The following is a 24,895-nucleotide window of genomic DNA, read 5'->3' on the forward strand; positions in this document are numbered from 1 at the left end:
TGGCATATGTAACACTTTTATTTTTATCAGGATCAATGATTAAAGACTCCACTTATTCCTTCCACTCCAGGACATTCACCACAGTCTTGAAGAAGACAGCTGTCATTTTGTACAGATCATACTACTAAGGAACTAGGTCACCCGTGACAGCTTCAATACAGACTGCACCTTTGATTTGTTGCAACGCAGTAGCAGATAACTTAAAATTTGCACAATACACACACACTTTCCTCGCAGGTTGGCGACGGACCCACTTTACTGGAATACTATAAAATTCCGAGTTACCATTCTTATGCTGGGATTGTTTTGTTTAAAAGTCAGTAAATTTCTTTGGAACGCGTAAGAAAATGTTCCGATATTTATAAAATTTTTTGACCTTTCTCGATAACTGTAATGACATCACACTTAATTGAGACTTTGTCTGGAGCATTTCAATCATCACTGAGGGAATAGTTTAGGCTTTTTATAGATCATCAGAATTTATTAGATATACATTTCAGGTGAATTTAAAATTTATGTTTTTCGTAATCGTAATTTCCACCTCAGATTACTTCGGTTTAAAAAAAACGGAGGAGTAAGGGAAAGGCTCATTTTACTATTTCAGAGAGCCTTCTTGATCAAAAAAAAAAAAAAAAAAAAAAAAAAGTCAAGAAAACCTTTTATTCTTCATTTAATGAATGTGAACCACAAACATCATCAAATTATTGCACTTTCATTGTTTCCAGTGTTGCTAACTGTGACATCAACGTTAACGAGACTTCGCTAACTTTAAAAGGCTGTAGTTAATTCATGAAGCATTGGTCGAGAATGGTGTTTGGTGTTTATTATTCATGTAAAGTTGAACCATCTGACAAAATTTCAGAATTTTAAAAGATGGTGTTTTCAAAAAAATGGTGATTTTTGAAAATTTCACAATTTCTCGAATTTTTAGCGACAAAACGGTTGCACACAGAAGCGATAACAACTTTTTTTCGGAAAGCGGGCAACTAGGTCTTACCAACCGTGAAAACAGAATTTTAAAATTCGAACCGAAAGTGCTCGAAAAAGATTCGCAAACTTCGACTTTTCAGATAAACTGACGTTCATTTGTTAATTTATGTACAAAAAGATACTCATGCGCAAACCAAACTATAATAAAATATAGTTTATTTATATCCCTATGTACATACCACAACAAGAATTATAACTCTACCTGTCTCCATAGCCGAATGGTGGGGCTCCGAAGTTGGCCATTTTCCATGTCTTCTACAATTCATAAATTGTACTCCCCGTCTTTGATGGCCCATTACTTGGCGGGAAATTTTTTTTCGATAAGATAAAAAAATATGGGTCTCTTAAAAATATGTCTAGTTGCTATTTAAAAAAAGTTTCAACAATATTTGAGATGGTGATGGTACATGCTCTGCCTGAATTGAAATGGAAGGCACCGTATCTAAGTAAGGAATAGAACTTGTAATCATTTTGCGAAAATCCAAGGTGGTAAAGGGACAGATTTAAAATTTTACTAGCAGATTTAAAATACCAAAAGCGGTTTCGAGGCAGAGGTTAAGTTTGAAGGTCAGTTGAAATTTGAGTACCAAGGTTGTCTAGTTGAAGGTCGAGTTTAATCAGGTTTCGTCCACCTATTACCAGGGTTGGCTGGTTTAAACCAGCTGGTTTTTTCAAAAAAAAACAACTGGTTTAAACCAAAAAACGAAATATGTTCGTAAAGGTGTAACTATTCGCAATATCTTGATGAACACACATTTGTGGGTTATCACGTTTCACTCTCATGTGTTATTCGTACTATATTCAGACCTAAATTCCCCATTAATTACTCAGAAGTTCATGAATGTTTCTTTTGTGATTTTTTATAGTTTATTATTATGCAATAGCAATCAAAGAAAAAAATTAAATATTGTTTCGTTTTAATAATGTTTACTATTGATTAAATACATCGAATTGCCGTACTTTTTTTGGGAGGGGGTCATACAAACCCCACGAGAGGCAATTATTGAGGCAAGAATCTTTGGTAACTATTTATGTATAAATGGGTCAGAGCCAAAGTGGATTCAAATAATTCGTATCTTTATTCACTTTTCTTACTGATATGCAAAGTAAGTCGTTATATTTCTTTAACTTGGACTAATACAAGTCGTAGTGAACTGACTTAGACTAAATTAATTCTTCTGTACTCTGTAGTACTTTGAAATTGTCCGTATGTAATTCTGTATAATGGTTCCACTTGTGCAATTGTTTATCTTTTTGACTTTGTGTCCTAATGACTCTTGACGATTATATTAACAAATATGAAAAGATCAGTCAACCTATTTTTATCAGGAGTCCTTCGTGAGTCGGCAGACGTATCGCATTTGTGGCCAATTAGTCCCGGTTTCGAGTTCAAATGGAGGACAATTTCTCTCGGGTGTAAGCCGAGAAGCGGTTTGGATTACGCTTTAAGCTTATGTGACCCCTTCCAGCATAACCGGTTGTTGCATACTAACACCAAGGCGAAACAAGCTTATTTCTGTCCATATGTGATATAAATACATAGAGCAAATTATTATTAAAAAAAAAAAAAAATGGCTTAAACAAAAAAAACGGGTTTAAACCAAAAAAAAAACCTGTTTTTTTGGTTTTTTCAATAAAAACCATGGTTTTTGCCAACCCTGCCTATTACGTTTATCACCAAAGTGAAAGTAAATACAGGTGAATAACGCAAGATTTCGTTGAGTTGCCCAGTTCCGAAAGTCTCTTGTCCACCTTACAAAACCTAGGGAAACAGTTATTTTGTGCAATCTCAATTTCTTCATCTGAACATAAGGAGAGTACTTTACATAAAATAAGTATTTGAATACAGTAGATGAAATAAATTAGATGGAAATTGGGCAAATGCAAATCATAATGAAAACGACACATTACGGAGAAAAAGGGACAACAGGCAATTTGAAACTGGACTAATCAACTACAAATATTTAGCTTTATACGACCGGTTAATTCAATTTGTCATGAAAGAGCAAGAGGAATTTTAGTAATGAAAGTTCAAAAATTACTACTTAAAGTGCATAGATTGTGTATGCGGAAAATCTAGTCAACTGTGATCTAATTCGTCGTGCAAAAGTATCGATAATTTGTGACAGGAGCTGTGCTGTGGATTTCAATAACCATTTGCCGAAGCGCACATACATGAGTGAATGAAAGGGTATTTTGGTAAGTTCAGTTTTAATAAATATAGTTATTTGTGTTGCCGTAGTCTTCTGGGAATAGTTACATTGGTAGTCTTAAATTTTCCGTTTTCAAGGTTTTACTTCGAGCTGTTGCACTTGTTACTTAATGCAGATGAATAACAGTTAAGCCAATATATTGATAAAATGTATTACTTCTGTATTTTCATTTATTGTCGATAGTGTCTGAAGAAGGATATGTTAGATATCCGAAACCATTATAAATTATAATTTAAAATAAAAAGTGGGTTTTAAGCTTTGGTCAGTGTTTCTTCTGTTAAAATAATAAGTCCCAAGCCATTTATAGTCTTACTTCTGAAGGAAAGTCCACTACTTTAGTACAGTGGAAATGAGTAAAAGATGAAGGTAAGGTATTTAAAAGTCACAGTGATCTCAAATATTACCCACTTTCAACTTTATAAAGACCTGTGGTGCAAACACATCTTCGCTCTTCCAAGATCTCTCGTGTATGTGTGTCCAGTAAATATTGAAAATGATTCATCGAATGTTCCTCTTGTCATATGGGTAGCACTCGCTCCTTCGGTACACGGGGACTAGGGAACTCTCGTCCAGATCAAATCAGATCATTTTAGTAGAGTGAGGGAGGCAAATAGAAAGTCAATATTCCTCTTTTAATTTTCTGTTTTCTTCATTGTCAGGACTTGTATAATTACTTTTGATGAATTTTAGATATTCCAGTTTGTCACAATTTAAGATGAAGGTTTGGATTCGAATCAAGATCTGACATGAGATCCGGATTTCGGATCCAGACCCAGATCTAAGATCCGGATCCGGCCATCCCTATTGTGTATAAGAAAAAAACATTACTCTTGCTCTACAATTACCACGTGATCACACGTTTACTAATAGAAAAAAGAAATTCATACATGTCTTGATTGTATTTCATAGCTGGAATGAAGCTTTTGAGATAGGGGTACAGAAAAACTTCTGCAAGTTGGAGGGTGTGCCTCCATGGGGAACCTTTGCTGATATCCCCTATCTTCAGAAATACGCAATATAGACAAGATTTTTTAATTTAGCCTCCTTGTGCTTGGGATCCCTGGTTCGATCCCCGGTCAAGTAAGTTCGTGGTTGACACCATCGTGTCCGTGGGTTTTCTCTGGGTACTTCCGTTTCCTCCAACAATTCTTCCATCATCATTCACTTGCCCTACTCATCCGTCTCCGTTAGCCCAAAGGGTATGATAATGGGACGTTTAACTGAAAGAGTTTATTTCTTTATTTAGCAATTTGCAGTGAAATAAAAGACAAGAAAAGAGCACTGTCAGTTGCGTTGAAATTATCGTAAAATAATTTGTTTCCAGTACAGTGTGAAAGTAACGAAATTTCATGGTTTGCAGTTCTAGTTTTAATGTTGACATCTTACCTTTACTGTAGGAAAAAAATGTAAATGGAATCCCCATCGTGTTCCTATTTTGCTGTTCTATACCTTGCTTTTCGCCAAAATCCTTAGCTTTCGGCTCCGGAGAAGCAAATGAATGAACGAAGGAAGGGAACTGATTCAAGCGATCGATGATATTTAAGATTGCGTGTGTGATACATTGTATATGTTGATACTAAAACAAATTCGGCACGAATTATTATTCTTAGGAATAAGTTGTTCTCTGCTCGCTTTCTGCCCTGGGAATTTACTTCTGTGATACTATTCGTTGCTGGAAAAATAGAATTGCGTAAATATACAATTTTGCGAACTTAATACAAAGTTATAATGACAAACAAGAAATTCCAAATGAATAAATAACTACTAGCGAGTGTGTATATACACTTCGTTAATGTGCATTAAAAGCGGGATCGTGTTTCATTTGTTAAAAAGTGTAACAGTGCTTACCCGACTAAACACAACAACTGGCTGTGTCCCAAACAGGAAAATAAGTAGCAGACGGAAGTTATTTATGTAGTGGATCGAGATCGATACGTAACAGAAGAAAAATATATTATCCAGTCGTCAACAGCAGCCTTTTATCTTAAAACAGCTTTCTGCTGGTTTGGTAGGATCGAAAGTGAAGAAGTGTTGTAACATTCGTTGTATTCCGTGTTCCTGTTAAAATAACATTCATCTCAGTTTCCAAATATTCCAAGACACATTTAACCCTTGGTTGTAAGATAATTTTTTTCATGGATTATTTAAGTAACAGGTGACAAATTTTTGGCCGCGCTGCAACATTCCCAGAGCTTTTTCTCTGGTAACACGGAGGGCAAGCAGTAGCAACTAGCAAGTCACATTCAAGGTAAAAACATGTGTGCAAATAACCATGTCCATTTCAATGTTAGGAGCAGTTAATGCGTTTGTGAATCAAGAAAACAAGCCAATACCTTCTTAGTGTCATCCTAGTCGTACCTCATTTGTATGTATCTTTCTGTATGGATTTCTGGTGATCTTGCGCGCTTAAATGTGGATTTTACGATGCAAATGGGGACGAAACAATATTGTTTACAGGGATTCTTAGTAAATGATAGCAGGTTGACTGCCAAGGTGATTTGAGGGTACTGGTCCCAGGAGGCCATAAATTTCATCTTACCTTTGGCTCGATTATGGATAGTTATATCACATTTTTGTCGCGATATTTTGTTTCTCCCGAAAATGTGCCAATGGGAGCCGAGCACCTTATGTGATTCTCATTGTCTCACAGTAATTTGTAACAATGAGCATCATATATGGTGCTCATGGCCCCAGAGAAAAATAAGGTGAGCACCACACATGATGCTCATGGCAGTCAACATGTTAAAAGTGTAATGATATCCATCAGTGAATGCGCACTGCTGCTACAATGAGATTGCCTGGAAAATATGGCTTCAACGTGACAAAATAGTATACACTTTAGTTAATGGGTTATCACCGTGCTTTAGGAGTGAACTAATCCAGTTATTGGGGACATGAATGTGCGATTCTCGAATATTGTAAAAGTACAAGTGCTTTACTTTACATGAGTGTTTTTGGGAAATCCTACAGCTTCTACTTTACATTTTAATCGCTTTCACCGTTAAACTTAAAATGACTGTTTTCTCACAAACAACTCAGGTGACGCATTTCATGAATAATCTGACAATATGGCATAATTAATTTGTCCTGAAAATATTGTACAAGGGGTAGTTTATTCTTGGCGCAAGTTTTCTTCGGATGATTTTGTTCATATTTCATAAATAAATATTTCGTTAATATTCCTATAATGTTGCATTATTAACTTCCATGAAAATATACACGTGCGGTAGTTTACTTTTGAGATGAGTTTTGTGAAACGAGTTCTGCGATTTTATTTTATATACAAACTAGCCTTTGGCTAGCTGGGCTCTGTCCCCAGAACCCCACGTTCACTCGGTCTACGGCCTCGCATCTCTTATGTATTAGCCTTTGCTTCAGGGGTGAATTTCGTGAGCTGAGGGCTTTGCCCCCTGACCCCCGCGTTTACTCGGCCTACGGCCTCGCATCTCTTAAACTCACAATTCTACCAGATTTCAAGTTTATTTTCCTGTTTCGACTCTCTAAAAGATATGATTTTGTATCCCAAGAAAACGCCCATTTAAATAACGTGGGAATTTTTTCATCCCGCTTTAGACTCCTTAAAAGCTAAACATATTCACTTTTGGCAATTTTCCTGTGCGTTAGTCTCGGAAAGCTGCGATCCTGCCAAATTTAGACTTTCCACGTCAACCGCAAGTACTCCTTATTTTATGTCAGTTCATGTAGTTTTATATATAGTTAGGATAGGATAGGATATTTCATTAATAATCCTGACATATGGCATAAATCATTTTCTCATGGAAAAATCTACAATGTGTAGTTTAGTTTTGGGGTGCATTTTCTTTGGAGGAAATTTTCAGAAAACTCCTTTAATTTTCATATTTCAGAAGAAAATGTTTCATTAATAACTGCAGCACATCAAGATTTAGTTTAAGGAATTGGAGCGAGAAATTTTAGTGCGGTAGCTTTTACCTTTATTCATATAAGGATGTTGTAGTTCTTAGCGTGTACTTTGGCTTGTTCTAATGTAACATGCTCATGATGGTAATGGAAATTTGGGTTATTTTAATCAGTATCTTTGCAAAATATTTTTGTAAAAATTTTGTTCATGTATTTTTATTGTGTTTTGAATTGTAATGAAGTGACAAAATAATCGTTTATAATATATATTTTTTTTTATTCAGATGAGAGTTGGCATGTATGGACACTGTGGAAGTTGCTTGTAAAAGAAAAAAATAAATATTTTGCAAAAGTACGAAATTGGATAGTGTGAAAATCAGGAAATGTAATTTAACAGATTTTGTGAACTACGTGAATAAATATTATGCACTTTCGTAAAAAACTGTGCACATGAATATGTTCGCATAGTTTTCACCAAACTTCAGAATATTAGTGTGTGTCGCGAAGGTTGCTTAGTGATTTAGATTCAGTATGACTACTATTCTGTGTATTGAGGATTTTTTTTTCTTTCTTGTGTGTATATGGATTCGTTAACTTTGTTGATTATCTTTGTTTTAAGACTGACCGTTGACTTTTTTCTTTTTAGATTTCGGAAAGGATGATTTGAACCTCAGTCCCTTCAAAGTATTTTACCTGCGAAATTTTGTAGACGATAAAAAATTTGTAGAGAACTTAGCAAAAGAAGTGGAGAATTTGTATTATAGTGAGAAGACTAGTGATTTATTTCACTTTTGGCAGTCAGAAAGTATTGAATGCTTGGATTCAGTTGCTCTGAAGTCTTTTTGCACCCTTCTCTACGGACAGTTCAAAGATTGGTTACAGCAAGTTACTGGTTTTAATTTTAGTGATAAGAAAAGCTTGTTCTGTTCCAGATATACATATACAGGTGAGTTTTCTAAGTGCGAATCAGTTTTTAATTTGTATAATTATGCGTCATATGTGGGCAGTGAAACCTAAGTTGTGGGTTAAATGTTCTACAGGTAATATATTTAAATGTGAAAGAATAGGTAGCAGTAAGCTATGTGGAGCTGTCTCACGTAAAACTTAAAGACCAAAAGTGTAATAGGTATAAAGTATGTAATAGGGGAAAATCGTGCAGAAAATTGCTTCATTTAAGTTGTAAGAGAATGAAAGTGGTCAAATTACTAAAATGAGTGATTGGAATAATGGGTAGGGAGGGTTACAGTAAACAGAGTAAACGAACTCAATTATGATGTTATTTAACCTTGCATCGCTATGAGCACAAGTTTCTTCACTCTGAAAACGGCATGAAACTTAAATTTCCACTCCTAAAAGTATACCTAGGTACAACCCAGAGGAAAATTTCGAGGGAAATTACATAACCTTTCAACTCCGGTAACACTCGTCAGTGTTACACACATTCACAAAGAATAATAATCAAGTTCGGTCTTTCTAAACTTTAGTAGGAGTTGCTGCTCTGTTGCTCCATTAATTTGCATGACGTATTTACGACTGCAATCAAATTTTTATTCATGAACGTGGAATTTATGTGAAAATAAAGAGCCTCTATTGAAGGCGAACTAATCACTTCCTATGTCCACGTGGAAATAAAACTAATGAAGTTAAAAATTAAAAGAAAAGTTCAGTAATATCGAAATCGATAGGGTGGTTGCAAATAGCAACTCTTGATGTTGAAACCTGTTCTATTTTTTAGAATGGAAATATGCGTTGTTTATTTCCCATTCCGTGAAATATGACATCAGAATTTTCTTTTTCCAGTCGGAAAAGATTAGAGAGAAAAGCAAGAGCCAGGCAGGGACTTCGGCAGTTCGGATTGTAAAAGGAGCTGTGTTGACAGGGTGCGAGTAATCATGGTTTACGAGCGGTATGTCTGCAAGACTATTGACCCCGCCACACTTCTTACATTTGTGATGAACTGTAATATGATCTTGGCAATCATGAGTCAGAACGTAGGAGTGATTATCGGCACAAGATGTACTGCTGCTTGAATTCCTCTGCCTGTTGCACCGCCCGTTCTGTGTGACAATCCGCTTTAATACTCGACTGAGAGTTTTCTTGCGATGTTCGCCGAGAAAATCACGCTCGCACCACGCAATCTGTCCTCTTTGGAAGTGAGTTCACTCATTTTATACTTAACCCTATAATGCACAAACCTAAGTTCGTACATGATACACCACTTACTGCGGTTCCTTGCATAGCTTGCTTCTTCTGGCTACTTCTGGAAAGCGACACATGATGGAAACACTCCGCAAACATCAGCAGGAACTGTGTCCAAATGGACACAATGTGCAATAACGTCAGTTAAATGTTTTGTTAAAGTAATAAAGCCTATGAAAACTATGTATCCAAATGATTACAAATGACTTAATGGGTTAATCACCGTCTGCTTAGTTCACTGTACACTATCATTCTGTTGCTTCTCATGTAGTATTGAGTTTGCCCTCAAGCACCACTCGGTGCTATGGTCGCCACCTGACTTGCCAGTCCAGACGTCTCGCGTTTCCAGCTCAAGGTGTTTCCATTAAATTCACTTCAAAACAAAATGTCGGATAGAAGAATGTAGTGATTATTGTGAGCCTAGGTTAACTAATGTTTCAATGGATATGGAAGTGTACCTGTTTATAGTTCTGATGTATCAGTTTTCGTTTGGAGAACGGGTCATGAATTTTCTCCTGTCCTTCGAGGCTAACCCTGTCACCAACCCTGTTCCAAATGTAGTGGCAAATTAATGGAATTACGGTTCAAATTCACCACTAAAATTCAAATGAGCATTCATATAAAAGTTCAAAATTGAACTTTCTAACTTGAACATATGTCAAGGAATTTTGTTGCGCCATTGAAATACTAAGTTCAGTACAGTTTGGTTCAGTATTGTAGATTGAGATCAACGACGTTAAACCCCTAAACTGGTGCGTTCAAAGTTTAACCTACTTTATCCACCAGCTGTTCGGGACTTTACGTTAAACGTCGTTCAACAATTGAGCTTCGTTGGTGCACACGGTCATTAGTCTTTTTACCCGACATTTCGTTCTCTAGTTACACATGACCCTTTGCTTTGTTCTCGGAGGGCTAGAATTTTTTTTTAATCATTTCTGACTACCGGTCACATGCCAATTACAAATTTGTTTAGTGGAGATGGTCTGTATAGGGATCATGTATTTCCCTGAGTGCATCAACCCTGTGGGAGTGGGAAAGAATGTGGGCTCAGCTTTTTGCACTTCAAGTCTGAAAGACCGTCTAGTGTAGAATATCGAGGTACTGTTTAGTGTCTGAGCGAAGAAACTAGTCTCATGTGAAGATATATATATATATATATATATTATGCATGAGAAGCTACGGGGTGCCATCACATACAGGAAGGCACAGTTTTCTACTTCTATAAATCATATTTTGTAGTGGTTTGTTGTATCTGTGCATGTGAAGATGTAAAGGAATATATATATATATATATATATATATATATATATATATAGAGAGAGAGAGAGAGAGAGAGAGAGAGAGAGACCGCTGAAAGCTGAGTTCGTATTACGAATCTACTATGAAAGTAGTATCCGAACCAATTTAGGTTTTTGTTCTTGCAGTATGAATAAAACCTTGCACACATTTAATGAAAGCGAGCTCTCTAGCTATTAAGCTTCTTACGGGTTATAAACGTAATTAACATATTTAATTTTAAAATGAACTGTATTGCTGTTTCTCTGATTTAGATCACCTGCTGTGCCATGACGACCGTCTGGAGGATCGAAAAATTGCTTTCATTTATTATCTTGTACCTGATAACTGGACTAAGGAAGATGGTGGTACCTTAGATTTGTTCGACCGTGATGGTATGTCTGTTCTTTCTCTCTGTTTGTTCAGAAAGTTTTATTTGTCTTACGACCAACTCAAGATCGTTAGCACATGTCTGTAACAAGATTTATTTTGCAAGTGATGGTAGTACAGAAAACTACAACATATGTTCATGTTCATTCTTATTTAGTTTAATTATTATAATTGAATTTAGAAGACATGTTACTGTGAAAGTCGAAAATGTGATTACAGGAAAACAGCCACGATTACCACAAGTTACCGGTAATCAAACATCACTGGTGGTGATCACCAGTAATAGCTAGGTCACACCTGTGTTGGAAAAGGAGTGTACAGTCCGCAGCAAAAAAACCAGCAACATAAGCATGTAAGTTTATTGTGGAACTACGCCTAAAAGCGCAGGGAATCAACATTAGTCTAAGTGGCACGAACCACGCCAGGAGAAACCTCGGCGTCCTCCCCTGCACATTTATTTTGGAACAAAAGAGTTCGTCGTTTCACAATAAACTTATATGCTCATGTTGCAGGTTTTTTGCTGCGGACTGTACATTTTCAGACCTATACAATGCGAACTGCCGGGTACCGGAAATCGGCAGTTCCAAAGAAACAAAAAGGGACTTTGGAAAAGGAATGAAAAAAAGTGACAGTAGCTATCGTAAACTTCCGGAAATCGCTAGTTGCAAACTCTAAATTATTTAAGTAATAAATACATTTAGTTAACAGATAAACCTAACAGCATTTGCAGTATAGTACTATGACAACTTGCAATAAATACATAAAAGACTTAAAATTTTGTTTGCGTCTTTAATACGAATTGTATAATTTGTATACAAAGTATCGTTTCATGAATTTGTTGTCATGCTAGAACTTAAGAAATAAGTTATCTCTCTGTTGTATAAAAATAATGGTAGGAAAACAGCCGTTGTATTTCCATTAATAGATAAACTCGAGAATTCGGTATTTGAGTTCGTTGAGGGATATTAGTAACGCTCGAACATAAAACGTAATTAGTTTTTTAGTATTGTTACCAACTTTCAGTGATACTTTTCGCGTTTTCTTACAATTTGGTTGACTAATTGTTATTAAAATAAAAATAAATAAAAGGAGTAATTGAATGAAAAAGTAAATATTACTTTGTGGGGGAAAAAATCACACCCGATTTAATTTGTGCGACAAATAACACTTAGAATTGCACATGTCACTCTGCTTCTGCAGGTTCATTTCTTGCTTTTACAATTCCAGTAACAATAAAATGGAAACACTTTGTCCTCTGCCGATACTTACCGAAAACTACATTACACGTAGAGATACTTTCTTACGTGAAACATCGTTAATATAGGCATTATTTTGCTTGGTGACAAGAAACTGGTTTCTGATGTATAGTTTATTAGTAGTTTCATGCAAATTGCCATTCAAGTTCATTAAAAAAAAAAAAAAAAAAAAAAAAAAACCTCCTGAGACGTGTTATCTCAATGTTCATGTGCACATCTCGGTGCAAGAGGTCCCTGGTTAGATCTCAGGTCATGTGAGCTTATGAACAACATAGTGTCCTAATTTTCATGGAGTTCAGTTTCCTCCCACATTCTCATTCCAAGGGTTACTTTATACTTATTAAATTCCATTAATCAACCATTTACTTCAATCCAAAGGGCATAACGTGTGACGTTAAAAGTAGGGAAAAACAGCTCCTGCAGTTCGGAAGAAAAAAAGTAGTGTTGCAAGTAAACACAGCTGCGGGAACATACAAATTCAATCTCAGTATTGTGTAGATTCGAGAACGTTGTATCACTCGTTTTCAACAAACACAGATTGACCTAACTGTTACTGGTAATCAGCACCAGAGATTTTATCAATGAAACCTGGTACTAGATAAATAATAGTTACTTTTCTGACCAGAGTATATTCTTATTAAAATTTAAAAAAAAAGGCTTAGTTTCAATAACTTTACGTTATCTTCATCACATGTTATTTAAACTCTTGCGACATACTTTAATTTTAATAAATAAGTATATACTCGAGTGAGAAAAGTATTGGTTACTGAAGTAATCGTTCCAGAGTCAATATGGATGAAGTTACTGGTACTAGAATTTCTATATCCAGCATTTATCAGTTCATAGCGGTGATTGCTGGTATTCTCGGTTGTTGCTAAGGAAAAGCGAGATTTCTGATATATATATATATATATACCGGTATATATATATATATATATATATATATATATATAGAAAATATTGGCTGTTTCAAAAGCCCCTAACATAGGGTAACTCTGCTATTATTAGAGTTACAACAAAATGTAAGAGGGGAAACAGTCTCCAAATATATTGTTTTCAGTCTAAAGTGGATTTTTTTTTTTTTTTTTTTTTTTTTTTTTAATAATAATCGGATGAGCCGTTTGGGCTGTACACTGAAAATGCAACGTTGCTATTTACCTGGACCCACAACATAAAGTAATGAAGATACTTTTTTTTTTTTTTCACTAATTTGTCGATATCCAGCCTCCGTTTCAAACATACTCCCATTCACTTTCTTTTACGGAGTAACCAAGCCACCAATGACGAGGTGTTTGTTGGAAGAGGATCTACAAATATGTTTAAGTTTCATCTGTCCTTCCGCCTGTTTTCCACTTGCCATGTCATACCCAAGCGGTCGAGAGGTGCGTTAAAATGGTTACCGAAGCATCGTCTGAAGTGTGGTGTCTTAGCTCCAGATGGATTTATCAGAGCAAGACTTTTGGATATGTCACTTATGTCCACATTCGAAACAAAATTTGAATACAAACCAACGAGTTAATTTCCAAAGGTAGTGTAGATGGAATGAGCATAGACGGAACTCTACGTGCAGCCACCACCTCCTGGTGAGTCCTGGCTGGTTCTGGGAACGAGGAAAGAGATGCATATCAAAAATAATTTCAATGCAAAATTGTTCAATTCACATAATGCATCCTAATACTTTGCTCAATGTATTTCTAGATACTACTTTGAAACTGTATTTTAAAACTTGGAGATAACGAAGATGAAGGAAAAATATTTTTAAAAAATCATCGAAAGTATACTAGTAACGCACAAGGCTTGACATCTAGTACGATATTATTTGACAGTTCTTGAAAATTGTCAGCGTCTTCAATGAATTTTGAGATTTATCGTATAAATTCCAAAATTTTAAGACTCCTGCAGGTAATAAGATAAAGCTCGAAAATTATTTTAAAAGCGTGGGTGTTATGGTAGTGAACACAACTCTTTCTTAAGCTAGTGTGAAGTGATTTGGCGGATTTTAAAACTCTTTTTAATATTTTAAGTGGAATTTCGAAATTAACCATAAAAACTGGAAAATCTCTGGCCCTTTTGGGGAATAAAATACAAAAATTATGAAAGAAATAACGAATGTTACAGTAGTCAATACATAACTTTTGACATCTAATGTTATTTCGTTGGACAACTTTTGATAATCGACCCCCATTTCGCTCCACCCTATTGTAGAAACCTCCAAAATTAGGTTGATTTTCGCTGTTTATGATTCTGTGGCGTCCTTAGTTAGCAACACTGTATAATAAATGGAGAGTTGTAAGTTTTCGTTCTATATGTAGATCTGAAATATGTAATAACCTGACGTAGTACCATTCGAAAAAATACAATTCCATGTTGGGGTGGCAATATTGTGAAACAATAATCACAGCAAACAGTGTAAGTGCACTTTTCAGCCCCTTATCCGGCTATACCCTTTAACATATTTAAGATCGTATCGTTTTAATTTAACACAACCAAGTTTTGTCTCTTAATAGTCTAATGTTTTTATCTTGATTGAAAGATGATGATTCAAATAGTGCTAGCAGTAAAAAAAGAAAGATCTTTGTACCAACTATTCCAAGACAAAATAAATTACTAGGCGGCCATAATGTATGAATGTAACTGTTAACACAAAAGTTGGAAAAGCACAAGTTATTAACCTGCAGCTATATTTTCATAGTCTTTATTAAAAATAGCACACGTGCTTTAAACTAACTTCTTTTTCATCGTAAAGAGTGCTTTATAAACGTATGATATTTTGTTGGATGTATTTCATTTAATATCTGAATTAAAGAGCAGTTAGAACCATTTCGTTAGTTTCAAGTAATCAAAGATTGTCAAATCAAAAAAGACGAAGTTGCTTGTGCAATTTCATAGTTCATGAAGTTTGAGACATGTAATTCCATGTATGTATGGGTGTAGTCGTGTTTGAAAATCAAATGTTGCAAATGTACTTATATTATTTTGTTTGATGTTTCTCATTTGCTGTATCATGCAGAACAAGGAATGATATTACGATTTTCTCTTGCAGACAAAGGTAATCCTTTGACAGTTAATAAATCTTTAGTCCCGGAGAGGAACTCTCTAGTCTTTTTTGAAGTTTCTGAGACATCGTTTCACCAGGTAGGTGGTGCACAGATTTTTAAGTTTGTAGGTTTTGCACTTCCTATTTGATGTCCTACCATTATTATTTGTGTTAACGTTTTTCCATGAGCTGAAGATTGGTTTGGCCCCCTGTTGATAACCGTTACTAAATGTTTTCTGTTTTATGTACAGAATACTTAATAAAAATATCCTATATAAAAGGAGTAAATGCAGCATTTTCTTTCTTCAAAGTGCGAAATTGGGCTGTAGATAACGGATTATGTAAACTAAAATCTACACATTGGTGTGTTAATGTAATACTAAAGGAAGAAGAAATACACAATGAAAGGAAACTGATTTATAGAGATCATCAAATCATCCCGATCACACTTTTACTAAGTGAACAGGAATCCCATCACACCCTTGTTTGAAACTAATTTAATATTTCCCATTGCGAGCTCACTATTGTACATTGGGATACGTGTCCTATGTTTAAGGGTACTTCCTCTTACTAATCGCCATATTGAATTCCACCATAGTCGATTGTAGTGTAAGTTTTCAGATCTAAAGAGGTTCGTAGGAGGTATCATTAACGTTAGTAATTTTCCCTGAATTCATTTATGTAAAAGGATTTTACATACCTGTTGTCACTTGAGAGTGGGGAGCACTGACATTCAACAGAACTTGCATTACTAATGAAAAGTCACTGCACGGATAATTTTTACGGGATTAGCACTGATATAAGTACGTGCACAAAGTGTGTTGTCTGTGATGCGCAATGCGTAGCTGCAGACGTTTGATTTAATAGAGTATCACGCGTCGAAAGTATCTGGATAAGTGAGGGGGCCCAGAGTTAAAATTAAGAGCGTTGAGTCAGGTGGACATTCACTGGACCACGACTCTCAATTCAGTGACCAAGAAATTGCATATTGGACCATTCACGAACCCTCGTATCATAGTACGGTAGTGTCTCGTCTTCATTTAACAGGAACACCGTTCTGTGTAGGATTTCCAAATACCGTGTGATAGTCTTTATTTTACATTAATTTGAACATTACTTTTTCTGTAAAGTAGAGTTACTGGGCCAGTTTTCTGAGCAATGAGACGTTTATTCATTTCTTTATTCATGGACTATAACACGGTTATGTCTGAAGCCGTGGAAACGTCTTGATAGCTATTCTTTCAGGCAGCAAGCTGAAAGCGGTAGAACTGTATTAGCCAATGGGAGCTCTCCTGCAGACGACGCGTGTGAACAATTATAGCGAGGGTTTCGAGACTGGTTTTACTGAAAATCACCCTGGGCTTGAGACTAAATGATGGGTGAAAGTCAGAGCGGGAGAAGCTGAAATCCATTCTGCACCTAGCTATTTATACAATGTTGTCAATGTTATGTATAACTTGTAATGTGTGCCGTTAACTAATTTGGTGGTTTTTTTTTTTCTTTTCTTTCTTAAATATCTTTATCTGTCACAACGTAAGTGTGTAGTATTATAATATATTCAAATTAAATTATTTTAAGAGTAAGTCATCTGGATTTTGATCTGCACACAGTTTTCCCATGTCAACGATACATGCGACCATAGAAAACTTCCATGTTAGTCATATAACTACATTACGTGTTCTTACATTGACCACTCTTCTAAAGACATTATTTTTGGTGAATGTTTTAGTGTTCTTTGTGGTGGGATCAAAGAAATATTATGGTATTTCTTTAATTTTTTAACGTTATTCTAAGTACCAACGGCTTTGTAGTGGTAGCTTGTGTGAATGCTCACATATTCATGGAACAGGTTTATCATTGGAAATGCATTGGGATGGTCCTAGTTTCGATTCCCAGACTTGGAAATTTACTATCAAGAAATTTGTATAAGAGCTATGGATCTATGATGATATCGATAAATACCGGTGCAATAATATGGGTATCTCATTTTCCACACTACAGGACAACTTCACATAAAAGCAGCTTATTTGGGGGCTTTCACCACTGTCACTCTACTTCCTATAATTTTGATAGTTAACCTCCCCATTGTTAAAAAAATCATTGCACAAAATGCCCTTAGAAAATGAGATATACTCTTTATATTTGGTCATATCTCAGGTGCAGAACTTCATATCTGTGGCAGGGTTGTTTCTACAAAGTTTCTGCTGGAGTTGAATTGTAAATGGAGTGGATATCACTTAATTAACATGCAGTGTCCATACAATTAATGTCTTGCTGACTTCTGATTGCACTTACAAACAATATTCTCTTATCAGTAACAGTTAGACTACCACTACGGGTCTTGTCAATAACTCTTCCAATTACAAGGAATTTCCTATTAAAATGCAGTCCTTGGTATGTAAAATCGTTGACCTTCCTGTATGGCGGTTGTTAGTAAACAACTGTTGCACTGCAGCTTCAGTCTCCAGACGTTAGGATCACTTCTATTTATTCATCTCTTGTCAGTGCTCTTTTTTTTTTTAAGCGTCCGTGCTCATATCTCTCAAATAGGAACAAACGTAAAACCTGATTACACAATAGATTCAAGAGAGTTTTATTTGACATCACACATGATCCCCTTTTTTAGTTGAAAGTTTTACCTTGATCCAATATGTTGGATGTCAAGGTAGCGTGCATGAACTGGAAATCCCCTTAAACATAGGATCCTATTATAATGTACAATGGTGATTTTGGAAATTCCAACATTTCCGTTTCGGACAAGAAAGTGTGTTCTGGGACTTCTTGACTGCCTGTATATGAGATTGTATTTTTTATTTATTTGTTTCTATCATCACTTGAGGAAATACCTGAACGATTGTGCTTGAACGTGTCATTCTTGAATCTGAGTGTCGCAAAATATTGATGAAAGTAGCGACTGTTTAAAATGTCAATGATAAAAATTAGCCAAATATCTTTAAAAAGGCCTATATTTGTCACCTTGAAATGAATTTTGCATATCAATTACCTACTCAGCTTATGGTTGTGAGTACAAGTATTGACTGGTAATTTTCACCTCCTTGTATAGTTGTTTTGAACAGGTGGCTCAAATCAACGGATGTACTTTTAAATGGTTCATATTTCTAGTATGCTCTTTATATACTAGGGTTTATTTTTAAAAAAGTCATCCCTTTCTTTTCGGAGGAGGGGCCGCGGTGGCTCAGTGGTAAAGCGTTCACCTCTGGTGCTTGGGGTCCCGGGTTCGATCCCAGCCCCCGCCAAGTGAACTTTGTGGTGGACAAACACCGTGTGCGTGGGTTTTCTCGGGGTTCTCCCGTTTCCTCCCACTTTCTTCATTCCACCATTTCTTTCATCACTCATCATCACCGTCTCCTGTAGCCTAACCGGCATAACCGTGGGACGTAAAACTCAAAGATTTCATTTCATTTTTCTTTTCGGAGGAGAAAGTTAAATTGATAATCTGATTAACATCACTTGCTGTATTTGTTTCACTTGTGTACTATAAGATTTTGATTAGTATACAACATAAACGGGGGATGTTAAACTTTTTTTATACATATAACTAAAGGGTATATAGATTTTGAAGTAATTTATGGATTAACATTTTTTTATTACTTTTTAATACATACTTGTTACGAAATTTCAAATGTATATTATTATAAACTACACTTCTGAATATTTAAAATATAAGAGTATACGTTATGAAATATCACTTAATCCGTGAATTATTAAAGATGCATTGATTAAATATCCGAAATTACATCTCGTAGTTGAATTTGTTTCCACCTGGACAAGATTTGAAACACAAGAGAGATACAACGTTCATGTGAGCATTCTAATTTTCAGTAATTTATTGAAAGTACAATATTTCATTCCGATTTCATTACTATTTATTTTTAAAGACATAGGAGGAAAAAAAATCGTCTCAGTATTTATAGATACATGACTCCTGTCTTGAATTAGCGATTATGCTAGCTTCAGGATTGAGAGGTCTTAGATTCAATCCCAGGGTAAGTAAATCGGAAACAAACAGTTTTCTTCGGTGCAAGCAAGCATATCGCACGCCCGGTGGAAGGGTTTTAGAACTCAAAAAATGGCAATTTTGAGTTATCATCGCCATTGGATAGAGAGAAGCGAACTCTACCTGGTGGTATTTTCGCTTAAACGTAACTAAACAAATTAACTCCTAGATGGCAGAAATATTTCAGGGAGCGATTTTGATAGAATAACAAACTTTAAAATTCATTTTCCCGCAAATGTGTATTTTTGACAGTCTTCCACCGAGCGTACGATATAATGAAAAGTTCAGTGATACGTTCCTAACGGTGTAAACTGAGCGAGTGTAGACTAATGGTAGTGTTCTTGCTTCGCAATCGAGAGAACCCGGGTTCGAATCCGGTAGCCAGCCATCCTGACTTCCTCAGCTTCCCCAGGCGAGTACGGTCATGGTATCATTAAATATAAGCCCTGGCCGATTTCCTTTCTCATTGTTGTAAATCGGCCTCGCATACTGTATGTAACTGGAAGCTTTTTAGAAAAGTAAGAAGTCTTTACTTTGCTCTACTACGCACAGACCTTTATTGTCATTAGGGTCCCAATCCTAAAATAAGAACTGTTTATTATAGCATTTCGCATACCCATATCTTTTATACTCTCTAAAAAAAAATGGTTTAAATCACCCCTGGTATGTACAGCCCTTATTTCTCTTAAGATGATTATTATTATTTGTATTGAGTAACATCTTTGAGTGCAGAGGCTATATAAGACTAACGTCGTATCCGCACTGCATGTTGGATAATCTCCGTTAGTCTGTTTTAACTGTAAAATTAGTCAATTATGTTGTTCTAAATTTACGTATATCTTGCTTGTGAGAATACTTTTGACAGTAACTACGTAGTGACTTTACAAAACCTGATATGTCAGATAGTACAAAGCAATAAATGTCTAAATGAAACAACAGTCCAGTCAACGAAGGAATAACTTAAAAAATAAATTGTGTTGTTTTGAAGTTTGCGCAGCTATGGGGGTAGTGTCCTATACGACATACTAAAAGTTCCCGAGGATGCGGCGTCCCGGAAAAAAGATCTCAACTAGAAAATTAACATTAAATTTCCTACGGAAAAAAGTAGTCCTATAAATTTATTTTCATAAGTTCATATTAAAAAGAGAAATATTGTAATAGCAAAATCTGCTAAAAGTGTTCAAGAACATTCAAGCCCCTTTTCTACGAGTCGCTTGCGCGTCGCATTCCATATTTTGCTTAGTTCTAACGCGCCGAGTCTGTGCAGATGTAGCCTGTGTGTCCAGTGGTCGTGCGCTTTACTAACATTAGCAACTACACATTGTACGACAGTGGCTGAGGAGTGTTTAGTATGTGACGATGATGATATAAGAGGTGTGAGGTAAGTCAGAAAGGGCTAGAGGGTTTAATAAAGGCAAGTATTGCAAAGAAAAGATGGGAAGCACGAAGATTTTAGTAAGTGTTCCCGGGCAATCAGCCAGGTGAAGATATTGACATCCGACGTTTGGAATGCAGACATTGCATTCGAAACGTCGGATGTCGATATGTTCACCTGGCGGATAGCCCGAGAACATTTACTAAAATCACGCCACCAGGAAAAAATAACCTTCAACATCGTGTTCTTCCCTCTGCACTCTTCATTCATTGTCATATACATTGTAGCTGGTAATAATGTTAGTATAATGCACGAACACTAGACCCAAAGGGTACGTCGACACTCTCTCGGAGCGTTGGAAGAAGTGTGTGGAATGGAACACGCATGCGACTCGTACAAAAGCGGCCCGCATGGTACTGTGTTTATGGACAAAGTTTGTGTGTAACCTTTGTATATTGTTGTATAAGTGTGAGGTGTTTTTCTTCACTCTTTTAATTGATTTTACCCATTACAATAAATTTTTGAAATATGTACTTTCAACCCCCCCCCCCAATCTTATCTTCTAAACCAGTGGTTCCCAACCGTTGTGTCGCGAAATTTTAAATGTAATCAACCCGTTAGAATCACTTTTTGGGACAGACTGTACCGGGTTGCTCCAATGGCCGCAAAAATATCCATTACAACGTAGTCACTGCTTTATAGAAATTTTTAGCTTAGAAGTTTTTTTTTTTTACATTATTATCAGTGGCGTACGGTAGGGGGTTTGAATTTCGGGGTTTTAACCCCTTGAGCAAGATGTGGAAAAATAAACATTTAGTATATTAAGAAATATCTATACAAAAATCATGTGTCTCCTAAAAGTATACGAGATCGAATGTAACCTCCTTGATAAAACTGCGTAGACCACTGATTATAATAAAATTCAAACAAGTGTGTCGCGATATCACAGGCGTATACTATAGTGTGTCATAAGTCAATAGTAAAGGTTGGAAACTGCTGTTCAAAACTATTGTTCCTATGAAGACAATGTATAGGACTATTAAGTGTGTTGAAGTAAGAAAGGTAAGAATACGAACAACATAAATTTTATTCAGGGAGCACAACAATGACAGTGCGATTCAAAAATCTCCGAACTCTGAACTGAATTTCCTCAAATTATATAGAGATTGTAGTGATACACGAGATACATTACGCACAGTAAGATATCTACATTTTACATGAACTACAATACATTTTAACTGCGAAAATGTTAGATTACTTTTATGAAATGTTGAAAATGACTTCCATTAACTTCATCAATTGAGTTGGCGAAACGTGTTCGTTGCCAACTTTTGAATTTACTCGAAGAAAAAAAATAATAGTTCGCCGCACAATTGGTGCTTGGACATGAAACTACGCGGCAATCATTGTCTTGCGAAAACGGTTCAGTAGCATATATACCATTGGCTTTTTCTGGTATAGGAATACCAGGAAATTGCTGCTTAAAGATACCACAGCAACTTTCGTATGATTTTGGTGCAAAATGTGCTTTTACTAAGCAATTCTGTTCTTACAGAAGAATAAAAACGTACTGACTTTCTTTCGTCCTCGACTTCTTGCCAATTCTAGCAAATGCGGTGTCATTTGGCGTTACTCTCTATTGGTAGGAAACGTTTTCCAAGGTACCTCAAAAATTTTGCAAACAATAATACTTGTAAGTATTTTCGCGTTTTTCAAGTATTATGTTTCCTCAGAGTTCGGTTAGTTTTTAATCGCACTAATTTCATATTTCATTTAAAATGTTTAATATGTTTATATCAGAGTGAAACACTTGGCTAATTTCCATGTTTTCAATTCAAATTACTTCACGTTCATGAAAGTACCAGAAGTTAGAGCCACGTGGCAAATAGGAGATAAGAGATTGAGTTCACACTATTCCAGTGGGTTTGATTTTTTTGTTATTTCATAGTTGTATGTTTGTACGTTTTATTGTATGCGTTTGTGGTTTTCAGAGATTATGCAATAACTTTAATATTCTAAGTAAAAACATAAGTTTCACGTAGTGTTGATTCTTCATTCTTCAGGTTGCGGAAGTTGTATCAAGAAATAAGGATCGATTTGCCATAAGTGGTTGGTTCCATGCTGCTGACACTGAGCAGAAGACTTTGCCGTTAATACCTCGCTACTTTGCGGAAGATGCAGATGTGAGTAAGCCTATATCTTGCTGATGAGATGCATGTTAGATTAGAACTTTGGATGTGATACTTTGTGAGGCTGATGGTATAAGTCGTCAGTTTGGGGTGAAATGAACCACTATAGTCTTCATTCCGTTGGTCTGGATCTTCCAGGAATTGGATGTAGTGGCGTAAGTACACTGTTAGGTAACGTGGATTGCAGTGACTGACGAATGTTGCGGCCACAAGCGCAGTAGGAAGATATGTCGTACAAATGACGTTTGAGACAAGAGCCTTCTTACACCCGTGCCCGTATCCTGAGGAGAGTGTTAGTGTGTTCGGCGTGAATCAGGCGAAAGGTTCGATGACGAATAAAGGACAGTAGTAGTATAATTCGATAGTCCATCGGTTACTAATCAATTTGTGGTTAATGATCAGTATCATGCCATACTTCATTCAACACCTTTTCTACTTCGTATGTGAATGGTTGGTTAAGTAGTGTGTAATGTGGGAACGGTTAAGTGGAGTTTACGTGCGAGAGCAGCATTGTAATATAGGCTGCACGAGGTCACCTAAATTATCCATCTAGTCAATAGCAATAATTTATTCTTCGAGAGTAATAATATGACCAAGAGAATATCACGAAATTGCGGCCCGCATCACCACATGGCCTCAGCCACGTTTAGCGGTAGGAAGTAGACGCCGTCTGCCATACAGAACCCCGGCTTGTTTCTGAAAATATTATTTAACTCACCCTGCTGATCTAGTGGATAGCGCATGTGCCTTTGATACATGTGGTTCCGGGTTCGATTCCCGGTGGGTCACAAAAATACTAATCAGCCATTCACGTTCATTGACACCTGCCTATCTATCTTTAGCCTAAAGGGCGTAACTATGGGACGTTAAACTATAATAATAATAATAACTAGCTGAACCTGCGCTCTTTACACAGCGCATCATTCCTATATGAGCATGAATCTCCTTGTTATTCCTCACATCTGTACATGTCCCTTTGCAAACACTTGTGAAAGAAGTCTTGGTAGTAATCGGCAAGAGATACCGTAAAGGGGAGATTTCTTTTCGATTACTTTTTCAATATATCGTTCCGTTTGCAAGATTTGAGCCTACTTCCGGTTGCAGTTTTTAATTCATGGATGATTTGTGTTTACTTCCTTCTTGCATGTTGTATGTAATAAGCAAATACATAAACTAAGTAATTCTGGCCTATGGAACCCGGAGGTTCAATGCCGCGTTCACAAAAGCTCTCCACTGACTTCTATTCTTAGCCAATAGGATCCAGTTTCTACTTTGTATTCCTATCTCTGCGAGATCCATCTTAATATTGTCCTCCCGGCTGGTCTTCCAGTTAAGATTTTGAAAGCGTTCCTACTTTCTTCCATCCTGGCTACATCACCTGCCCACCTGAGCCTCCTAGATTTGATGACCCTAACAATGTTGGATAAACCGTATAAATTATGTAGTTCCTCGTTATGAAGATTTCGCCATTCCCTATTCCCGTTTATCTTGGGTCTGAATATTCGTCTCAGGATCTTGTTCTCAAATACTTTCAATCTATGTTCTTCGTTCCGAGTAAGAGACCATATTTCGCAACCATACAGAACAACAGGCATGATTATCGTTTTATACATTTTAAAATAAGCTAATACATTATACATACAATCAATTATAATGTCAGTGATATACTGTATGTTGTTCATTGGGCAGAACACTCCAAACAATAAAGATTGAACTTAGACTGGAGAAATGGTTATCCTTCGTTTTTCATTATAATTTGGCCATGAAACAAACACCTGAGAGATATGCAGCCCCTATATACAATTATATGGTGTTGGAATGTATAATAGGTAGGATATGATGCTTTAGTTTTTTTTTTTTTTTTAATTTCAACACTTTCCGTGTACCCGTAAAAATGTAATAAATAATATTTTTTTATTTTTTTAAGTTAAAACTGGACAATCTACGCAAAATTTGCAATCGATCAGTGAAAACGTCATCTTTGTAGAGACTGTAGTTTCCGAGATCTCACTGTCGAAAGTATTTGCCACAAACATATAAACGTGCACAAACGTATAGTTTAAAAAACTCCAGA

General features: G+C 36.0%; 1 protein-coding gene across 2 annotated transcripts in view; it reads left to right on the forward strand.

Annotated features, from left to right (window-relative positions):
• The window catches only part of LOC145688184 (prolyl 3-hydroxylase OGFOD1-like), a 64,611-nt gene that overhangs the window by 11,582 nt on the left and 28,134 nt on the right, over positions 1-24,895 (forward strand). For both annotated transcript variants that reach the window (XM_081762047.1, XM_081762048.1), the window contains exons 3-6: positions 7,729-8,028; positions 10,832-10,951; positions 15,246-15,337; positions 22,696-22,815. In XM_081762047.1, the coding sequence (XP_081618173.1) occupies positions 7,729-8,028; positions 10,832-10,951; positions 15,246-15,337; positions 22,696-22,815 (632 nt within the window). The remainder of the gene's footprint in view (positions 1-7,728; positions 8,029-10,831; positions 10,952-15,245; positions 15,338-22,695; positions 22,816-24,895) is intronic.

This window comes from Thermobia domestica, chromosome 6 (genome assembly GCF_964235325.1).
Source record: "Thermobia domestica chromosome 6, izTheDome1.hap1.1, whole genome shotgun sequence".
Classification (NCBI taxonomy): Eukaryota; Metazoa; Arthropoda; class Insecta; order Zygentoma; family Lepismatidae; genus Thermobia; species Thermobia domestica.